This window comes from Hirundo rustica, chromosome 38 (assembly GCF_015227805.2).
Source record: "Hirundo rustica isolate bHirRus1 chromosome 38, bHirRus1.pri.v3, whole genome shotgun sequence".
NCBI classification, from domain to species: Eukaryota; Metazoa; Chordata; class Aves; order Passeriformes; family Hirundinidae; genus Hirundo; species Hirundo rustica.
Window position 1 is genome coordinate 24301 of NC_080708.1, and position 9948 is coordinate 34248.

Below are 9948 nucleotides of genomic sequence, written 5' to 3' on the forward strand. Positions count from 1 at the left end.
CCGTGTCCCCTCAGTGTCCCCCGGGTGTCCCTGTCCCCTGGGTGTCCCCTCAGTGTCCCCCGTGTCCCCTCAGTGTCCCCTGGGTGTCCCTGTCCCCTGGGTGTCCCCTCAGTGTCCCCCGTGTCCCCGCAGGGTCCCCGCGCCGGCGCTGACGCTGGAGGAGCTGCGGGCGTTCCTGGAGCAGATGAACCAACTGCCCTGCGTCATGCACCAGATCGGGGACGTGCAGGTGGGACCGCGTCACACGGGGTCACATGGGGTCACACGGGGTCACAGAGGGGTCACACGGGGTCACACGGTGTCCCGGGGTGTCATGGTGTCCCAGGGGTGTCATACTGGGTCACATTGTGTCCCAGGGTTGTCACATGGTGTCCCAGGGGTGTCACACGGTGTCCCAGAGGTGTCACACAGTGTCCCCGGGGTGTCCCATAGTGTCCTGGTGCTGTCCCTCTGTGTCTCAGAGGTGTCACACAATGTCCCATGGCTGTCCCAGACCTGGTGTCCCAGCAGTGTCACATCCTGTCTCCAGCCTGTCCCTGACACGGTGTTCCTGTCCCCGACGCGTGTCCCCTGTCCCCATCCCTGACACGGTGTCCCTGACCCCATCCCTGTCCCTGACCGCGTCCCCGTCCCTGACACGGTGTCCCTGTCCCTGTCCCCATCCCTGACACTGTCCCTGTCCCTGACACAGTGTCCCCATCCCCGTCCCTGACACTGTCCTTGTCCCCCGTCCCTGTCCCCTGTCCCCATCCCTGACTCTGTCCCTGTCCCCATCCCTGACACGGTGTCCCCATCCCTGACACGGTGTCCCTGTCCCCGACACGTGTCCCCTGTCCCCATCCCTGACACAGTGTCCCTGTCCCCCATCCCTGACACGGTGTCCCTGTCCCCTGTCCCCATCCCTGACACGGTGTCCCCATCCCCGTCCCTGACACTGTCCCTGTCCTCTGTCCCCGTCCCTGACACTGTCCCTATCTCTGTCCCCATCCCTGACACTGTCCCTGACACTGTCCCTGTCCCCGTCCCTGACACGGTGTCACCCCCTGTCCCTGTCCCCATCCCCGTCCCTGTCCCCATCCCTGACATGGTGTCACCCCCTGTCCCCATCCCTGACCCTGTCCCCGTCCCTGACACTGTCCCTATCCATGTCCCCATCCCTGACCCCATCCCTATCCCTGACACGGTGTCACCCCCTGTCCCCGTCCCTGACCCCGTCCCCATCCCTGACCGCGTCTCTGACCCTGTCCCCATCCCTGTCCCCGTCCCTGACCCTGTGTCACCCCCTGTCCCCATCCCTGTCCCCGTCCCTGACCCTGTGTCACCCCCTGTCCCCATCCCCGTCCCCGTCCCTGACCCCATCCCCGTCCCTGTCCCCGTCCCCGTCCCTGACCCCGTCCCTGTCCCTGACCCCATCCCCGTCCCTGACCGCGTCCCCGTCCCTGACCGCGTCCCCGTCCCCATCCCTGACCCCGTCCCTGTCCCCATCCCTGTCCCCGTCCCCGTCCCTGACCCTGTCCCCGTCCCTGACCCCGTCCCTGACCCCGTCCCCGTCCCTGACCCTGTCCCCGTCCCTGACCCCGTCCCCGTCCCTGACACGGTGTCACCCCCTGTCCCCGTCCCCGTCCCTGACCCCATCCCTGTCCCCGTCCCCGTCCCTGACCGCGTCCCCGTCCCCGCGCAGGCGCTGCTGGAGCGGGTGGAGGCGTTCCAGGCCGAGGCTCGCGCCGCTCTGGACGTTCCCCCGCCGGGCCCGGGCGCCCTGCAGGAGCTGCTGGATCGCGGCGCCCGCCTGGGCGTGGAGGTGCCCGAGGGCCGGCGCCTGGAGCGGCAGCTGGCCCAGGCCGCCTGGCTGGAGGAGGTGACGGCCACCCTGCGGTCCCCCCGCGCCCGCGTCCCCCTGCCCGTCATGCGCGGCCTGATCCAGGCCGGCCGCACCGTGGCCCCCAGCCCCGCCGTGGACGTGGCCATGGCCGAGCTGCAGGAGCTGCTGACCATCGCCCAGCGCTGGGAGGAGAAGGCTCAGATGTGCCTCGAGGCCAGGTCAGCGGCGGGGAGCGCTCCCCGGGGGGAGAGAAAGGGGCTGGGGGCTGCACCTCGTGGTTTTGGTGGGGTTTAAGGGGGCTGGGGGCTGCACCTCGTGGTTTTGGGGGGGTTTAAGGGGGCTGGGGGCTGCACTTTGTGGTTTTGGTGGGGTTTAAGGGGGCTGGGGGCTGCACTTTGTGTCTTTGTGGGCATATAAAGGGGCTGGGGTCTGCCCCTCGTGGTTTTTGGGAGTTATAAAGGGGCTGGGGGCTGCACTTCGTGGTTTTGGGGGAATTTAAGGGAGCTGGGAGCTGCACTTTGTGTTTTTGGGGGGATTTAGAACAGCTGGGGGCTGCACCTCGTGTTTTTGGGGCGATATAAAAGGGTCTGGGGGCTGCACTTTGTGTCTCTCCAGGGTTGTAAAGGGTCTGGGGTCTCCTCCTCATGCCTTTGGGGGTGACATAAAGGGTCTGGGGTCTCCCCCTCGTGTTTTTGGGGTGACATAAAGGGTCTGGGGGCTGCTCCCGCCGTGCCCAGGAGGGGATGAAGCTGCTGGGGATGAAGGTTTGGGGCTCGGCCGTTCCTCCGAGGTTCCTGCCCCGGCTCCGGGGCCGTCGTGGGGGGATCTCCGGGGTCTCGGGGGTCCCCGGCTCTGACCCCTCCCCGCAGGCAGAAGCACCCCCCGGCCACGCTGGCCGCCATCATCAAGGAGGCCGAGAACATTCCGGCGCTGCTGCCCAACATCCAGGCCCTGAAGGAGGCCCTGGCCAAAGCCCGCGCCTGGATCGCCGACGTCGAGGAGATCCAGGTGGGCTCTGCACCCCCACGGCCCCCCGGGGCTTTGGGACCCCCCACGACCCCTGTGCTGCAACCGCGGAGTGACCTCGCTGTCCCCAGGGGCACCCTGGTGTCACCGCGCTGTCCCCAGGGACACCCTGGTGTCACCCTGCTGTCCCCAGGGACACCCTGGTGTCACCACGCTGTCCCCATGGGCACCCCGGTGTCATTGCACTGTCCCCAGGGACACCCTGGTGTCACCGCGCTGTCCCAATGGGCACCCTGGTGTCATTGCACTGTCCTCATGGGCACCCTGGTGTCACCGCGCTGTCCCCATGGGCACCCTGGTGTCACCCTGCTGTCCCAATGGGCACCCTGGTGTCACCCTGCTGTCCCCAGGGACACCCTGGTGTCACCCTGCTGTCCCCATGGGCACCCCGGTGTCACCCTGCTGTCCCCATGGACACCCCAGTGTCACCCTGCTGTCCCCAGGGACACCCTGGTGTCACTGCACTGTCCCCATGGGCACTGCACACTCCTGTGTCCCCATCCTGTCCCCATGGACACCTCCATGTCCATGTCCCTGTGGATATTGGACACTCCTGTGTCACCATCCTGTCCCCATGGACACTGGACACTCCTGTGTCCCTGTCATGGACACTGGACACTCCTGTGTCACCATCCTGTCCCCATGTCCCCATCCTCTCCCTGTCCCCATGAACCCTGGACGCTCCTGTGTCACCATCCTGTCCCCTTGGATCTCCCATCTGCCACCATGTCCCCGTCCTGTCCCTGTCCCTTCCACATCCCTGCCACCCTGTCCCCACCTTGTCCCATCTGTGTTCCTCCACCATGTCCCCATCCTGTCCCTTCCACATCCCTGCCACCATGTCCCCATCCTGTCCCATCCCTGCCACCACGTCCCCATCCCTGTCCCTGCCATGTCCCCATCCTGTCCCATCCCTGCCACCATGTCCCCATCCCTGTCCCTGTCGTGTCCCCATCCCTGTCCCTGCCATGTCCCCATCCTGTCCCATCCCTGTCCATCCCACCATGTCCCCACCCTGTCCCCATCCCATCCCACGTCCCCCTCCCATCCCTCCCACGCCCCCGCCACCCCCCAGGCCCGTCTCTCACCGTGTCCCCGCCGTGTCCCCGCCGTGTCCCCGCAGAACGGTGACCACTACCCGTGCCTGGATGACCTGGAGGGGCTGGTGGCCGTGGGCCGGGACCTGCCGGTGCGCCTGGAGGAGCTGCGGCAGCTGGAGGTGCAGGTCGGCACCGCGCACTCGTGGCGGGACAAAGCCTCCCGCACCTTCCTCAAGAAGAACTCCTGCTACACCCTGCTCGAGGTGGGGTTTTTGTCGGGGGGAGCGCGTGGGGAGCGGTTTGGGGGTGTCCCGGCAGGGCGCTGGACCCCCATCCCGGCGCGTCCCCCTCGCCCCTCAGGTGTTGTGTCCCTGCGCCGACGCCGGCTCGGACAGCAGCAAGAGGCTCAAGTGGCGGCAGGAGCCGGGGTTGTACCGGCTGGACGCCGAGAGCTTGGGGCTGTCGGCGCAGGATCTGCGGGATCCCGGTGCTGTGGTGAGGAGGGGGACGGTGGGGGACCCCCCCCCCCCCTTCCCCAGCCTTGGTATTGCTGCTGTCCTCACCCCAAAATCGGGGTGTTCGGGGTGGGGGGCACCGTATCCGCCCCCGATGGCTGTCGCTGCTCGCGTTCCTTAATTCCCCTGGATTGTGGTGGTCTGGGGTGAGGAGCCCCCACATTCCCCGGTCCCTGTCACCCAGATCATGGCATTCAGGGGTTTGGGGTGAGGAGCACCCACATTCCCCAGTCCCTGTCACCCAGATCATGGCATTCAGGGGTTTGGGGTGAGGAGCCCCCACATTCCCCAGTCCCTGTCACCTCTGTCACCCAGATCATGGCTTTCAAAGGTTTGGGGTGAGGAGCCCCCACATTCCCCGGTCCCTGTCACCCAGATCATGGCATTCAGGGGTTTGGGGTGAGGAGCCCCCACATTCCCCAGTCCCTGTCACCTCTGTCACCCAGATCATGGCTTTCAAAGGTTTGGGGTGAGGAGCCCCCACATTCCCCAGTCCCTGTCATCCAGATCATGGCATTCAGGGGTTTGGGGTGAGGAGCACCCACATTCCCCAGTCCCTGTCACCTCTGTCACCCAGATCATGGCATTTGGGGATTTGGGGTGAGGAGCCCCCACATCCCCCAGTCCCTGCCACCTTTGTCACCCAGACCATGGTATTTAAAGGTTTGGGGTGAGGAGCACCCACATTCCCCAGTCCCTGTCACTTCTGTCACCCAAATTATGGCATTCAGAGGTTTGGGGTGAGGAGCACCCATATCCCCCAATCCCTGTCACCTCTGTCCCCCAGATCATGATATTCAAGGGTTTGGGGATGCGTCACCCACGTCTCCCCAATCCTGTCACCTCTCACACTCCCGGTTTTCCCCCAGATCTTTGTATTCAAGGGTCTGGGGATGTGGTCCCCCAATCCTGTCACCTCTTACCCTGCTGTCCCCCACCCCAGATCATGACATTCAAAGCTCCGGGGATGTGTTCCCCCAATCCCTGTCACCTCTCACACCCTGATGATGACATTCAAGGCTTTGGGGATGCGGTCCCCCAATCCTGTCACCTCTCATCCTGCTCCTGTCCCCCAGATCATGGCATTCAGGGATTTGGGAATGTGGTCCCCCAATCCCTGTCACCTCTCACACCCTGACGGTGGCATTCAAAGCTTTGGGGATGTGTTCCCCCAATCCTGTCCCCTGTCACCCCCCTTGCTCTCCCCTGGATCTTCATATTCAGAGATTTGGGGATGTCACCCCGCAATCCTGTCCCCTCTCACCCCCAGACCATGATATCCAAGGCTTTGGGGATGTCACCCCCCAATCCTGTCCCCTCTCACCCCCAGATCATGATATTCAAGGCTTTGGGGATGGATCACCCACATTCCCCCAATCCTGTCACCTCTCACCCCCAGGTCATGATATCCAAGGCTTTGGGGATGTCACCCCCCAATCCTGTCCCCTCTCACCCCCTGCTCTCCCCCAAATCGTGGCATTCAAGGCTTTGGGGATGTCACCCCCCAATCCTGTCCCCTCTCACCCCCAGATCATGATATCCAAGGCTTTGGGGATGTCACCCCGCAATCCTGTCCCCTCTCACCCCCCGCTCTCCCCCAGATCATGACATTGAAATGTTTGGGGATGTCACTCCGCAATCCTGTCCCCTCTCACCCCCCACTCTCCCCCAAATCGTGGCATTCAAGGCTTTGGGGATGTCACCCCCCAATTCTGTCCCCTCTCACCCCCAGATCATGATATCCAAGGCTTTGGGGATGTCACCCCCCAATCCTGTCCCCTCTCACCCCCAGATCATGATAACCAAGGCTTTGGGGATGTCACCCCCCAATCCTGTCCCCTCTCACCCCCAGATCATGACATTGAAATGTTTGGGGATGTCACCCCCCAATCCTGTCCCCTCTCACCCCCAGATCATGACATTGAAATGTTTGGGGATGTCACCCCCCAATCCTGTCCCCTCTCACCCCCAGATCATGATATCCAAGGCTTTGGGGATGTCACCCCCCAATCCTGTCCCCTCTCACCCCCTGCTCTCTCCCAGACGGTGGCATTCAAGGCTTTGGGGATGTCACCCCCTAATCCTGTCCCCTCTCACCCCCAGATCATGATATCCAAGGCTTTGGGGATGTCACCCCCTAATCCTGTCCCCTCTCACCCCCAGATCATGATATCCAAGGCTTTGGGGGTGGATCACCCACGTTCCCCCAATCCTCTCCCCCACCCCAGATCATGACATTCAAAGGTTTGGGGATGTCACCCCCCAATCCTGTCCCTTCTCACCCCCAGATCATGATATTCAAGGCTTTGGGGATGTCACCCCGCAATCCTGTCCCCTCTCACCCCCCGCTCTCCCCCAGACGGTGGCATTCAAGGCTTTGGGGATGTCACCCCCCAATCCTGTCACCTCTCAGCCCCAGATGATGACATTCAAGGCTTTGGGGATGTCACCCCCCAATCCTGTCCCCTCTCACCCCCAGATCATGATATCCAAGGCTTTGGGGATGTCACCCCCCAATCCTGTCCCCTCTGACCCCCCACTCTCCCCCAAATCGTGGCATTCAAGGCTTTGGGGATGTCGCCCCGCAATCCTGTCCCCTCTCAGCCCCAGATCATGACATTGAAATGTTTGGGGATGTCACCCCCCAATCCTGTCCCCTCTCACCCCCAGACCATGATATCCAAGGCTTTGGGGATGTCACCCCGCAATCCTGTCCCCTCTCACCCCCAGATCATGACATTGAAATGTTTGGGGATGTCACCCCACAATCCTTTCCCCTCTCACCCCCAGACCATGATATCCAAGGCTTTGGGGATGTCACCTCCCAATCCTGTCCCCTCTCACCCCCGCTCTCCCCCAAATCGTGGCATTCAAGGCTTTGGGGATGTCACCCCGCAATCCTGTCCCCTCTCACCCCCCGCTCTCCCCCTTCCCCAGATCGTGGCGTTCAAGGAGGGCGAGCAGAAGGAGAAGGAGGGCATGCTGCGTCTGCGCCACGCCAACTCTCAGAAATCCGCTCCTCCTCTGCCGGGCCCGGGCCCCCCCGTCCTGCGTCTGCGGGCAGCCGGCGGGGCCGGCCATGCTGCAGTGCCAGCTCTGCCGGGACTGGTTCCACGGCTCCTGCGTCTCCTGGCCCCGCCTGGGCGCTCAGAAACCTTCGCCGGCCTGGTGGGAGTGGGACGCCAAGTTCCTGTGCCCGCTGTGCCAGCGCTCGCGGCGCCCGCGCCTCGAGACCATCCTGGCCTTGCTGGTGGCCCTGCAGAAGCTGCCCGTGAGGCTGCCCGAGGGAGAGGCGCTGCAGTGCCTCACCGAGCGGGCCATCACCTGGCAGGACCGAGCCCGGCAGCTCCTGGCGTCCCCGGACGTGGCCGGGCCCCTGGAGCGGCTGGCGGCGCTGCGGCACCGGCTGCACGGCGGCGACGGCGGCGACGGCGCCCTGCGCGAGGCCAGCTGCAACGAGCAGACCAAGGTGGGGGGTTTGGGGGGATTTGGGGGGTTTTGGGGGGTTTTGGGGTGTCAGACCCCTGCGCGAGGCCAGCTGCAACGAGCAGACCAAGGTGCGGGTTTGGGGTGAATTAGGGTGATTTGGGGGGGATTTGGGGTGTCAGACCCCTGCACGAGGCCAGCTGCAACGAGCAGACCAAGGTGCGGGTTTGGGGGGGATTTGGGGGGTTTTGGGGGGTTTTGGGGTGTCAGACCCCCTGCGCGAGGCCAGCTGCAACGAGCAGACCAAGGTGCGGGTTTGGGGGGGATTTGGGGGGATTTGGGGTGTCAGACCCCTGCGCGAGGCCAGCTGCAACGAGCAGACCAAGGTGGGGGGTTTGGGGTGAATTAGGGTGATTTGGGGGGTTTTGGGGGGATTTAGGGAGGTTTGGAGTGTCAGACCCCTGCGCGAGGCCAGCTGCAACGAGCAGACCAAGGTGGGGGTTTGGGGGGGATTTGGGGGGATTTTGGGGGGATTTGGGGTGTCAGACCCCTGCGCAAGACCAGCTGCAATGAGCAGACCAAGGTGGGGGTTTGGGGGGGATTTGGGGTGATTTTGGGGGGATTTGGGGTGTCAGACCCCTGCGTGAGGCCAGCTGCAATGAGCAGACCAAGGTGAGGGGTTTGGGGTGAATTAGGGTGATTTGGGGGGCATTTGGAGGGAATTTGGGGTGTCAGACCCCTGCGCGAGGCCAGCTGCAACGAGCAGACCAAGGTGGGGGGTTGGGGGGGATTTGGGGGGTTTTGGGGGGTTTTGGGGTGTCAGACCCCTGTGCGAGGCCAGCTGCAACGAGCAGACCAAGGTGCGGGTTTGGGGGGGATTTGGGGGGGATTTGGGGGGATTTGGAGGGAATTTGGGGTGTCAGACCCCTGCGCGAGGCCAGCTGCAACGAGCAGACCAAGGTGGGGGGTTTGGGGGGGATTTGGGGGGTTTTGGGGTGTCAGACTCCCTGCGTGAGGCCAGCTGCAACGAGCAGACCAAGGTGGGGGGTTTGGGGGGGATTTAGGGTGGTTTGGGGGGATTTAGGGTTTTTTGGGGGAATTTATCGGTGTTTGGGGGGAGTTTTGGGGGGTTTACGGGGGTTTTGGGTGGATTTAGGGGGGGTTTTGGGGCAATGGTGCTCTGTGTGAGGCCAGCTACAAGGTCAGACCAAGGTGGAAGGATCTTGGGGGCAGTGGGGAGGTGTGGGGCAGTTTTTGGGGGGTTCAGGGCAGGTTTTGGGGCTGGGGGAGGCCGAGCCCCCCCCAGAACACCTTCCCTCCGTCCCCCCAGGTGTCGGTGGAGAACGGGGACGCCCCCAGCCCGGAGAAGAACGGCCCCCTGCCCTCGGGTGAGTGGGGTCGGGGGCTTGGGGACGCCCTGGGATCCCCCGGATCCCACCTGGGAGGGACGGAGGGATCTGGGGTTCCCACGGGTCCCTGCCGAGCTCAGGGGCTGCTGGGGGCACCCTGCAGTGTCCCCATGGTGTCCCCACAATGTCCCCATGTCCCTGCAGAGCTGGAAGCGCTGCTGGGGCTGGAACGTCCCATGTCCCTGTGTGTCCCCATGTCCCCGTGGTGTCCCCACGGTGTCCCCATGTCCCTGTGTGTCCCCATGTCCCCGTGGTGTCCCCACGGTGTCCCCATGTCCCTGTGTGTCCCCATGTCCCCGTGTGTCCCTGTGTGTCCCCATGTCCCTGTGGTGTCCCCACAATGTCCCCACGGTGTCCCCGCAGAGCTGGAGGCGCTGAGCGCGGCGCTGCTGGGGCTGGAACTCCCAGTGTCCTTGTGTGTCCCTGTGTGTCCCTGTGTGTCCCCGTGGTGTCCCCACGATGTCCCCACCATGTCCCCACAATGTCCCTGTGTCCCTGCAGAGCTGGAGGCACTGAGCGTGGCGCTGCTGGAGCTGGAACCCCCCATGTCCCTGTGTGTCCCCATGTCCCCGTGGTGTCCCCACAATGTCCCGGTGTCCCCGCAGAGCTGGAGGCGCTGAGCACGGTGCTGCTGGAGCTGGAACCCCCCATGTCCCTGTGTGTCCCCATGTCCCTGTGGTGTCCCCACGGTGTCCCCATGTCCCTGTGTG

The 9948-nt window shown here is 64.2% G+C and overlaps 1 protein-coding gene across 1 annotated transcript in view; it reads left to right on the plus strand.

The window, feature by feature from the left end:
* Positions 1–9873, plus strand: part of LOC120748213 (lysine-specific demethylase 5C-like) — a gene marked incomplete at its 5' end in the record, with an annotated part of 31621 nt that extends 21748 nt beyond the window's left edge. Inside the window, 9 exon segments of the mRNA XM_058421809.1 lie at positions 133–229; positions 1682–2040; positions 2692–2830; positions 3972–4151; positions 4249–4383; positions 7341–7423; positions 7425–7872; positions 9160–9217; positions 9602–9873. Coding sequence (XP_058277792.1) covers positions 133–229; positions 1682–2040; positions 2692–2830; positions 3972–4151; positions 4249–4383; positions 7341–7423; positions 7425–7872; positions 9160–9217; positions 9602–9858 — 1756 coding nt within the window.
* Between the last annotated feature and the right edge of the window lie 75 nt (positions 9874–9948).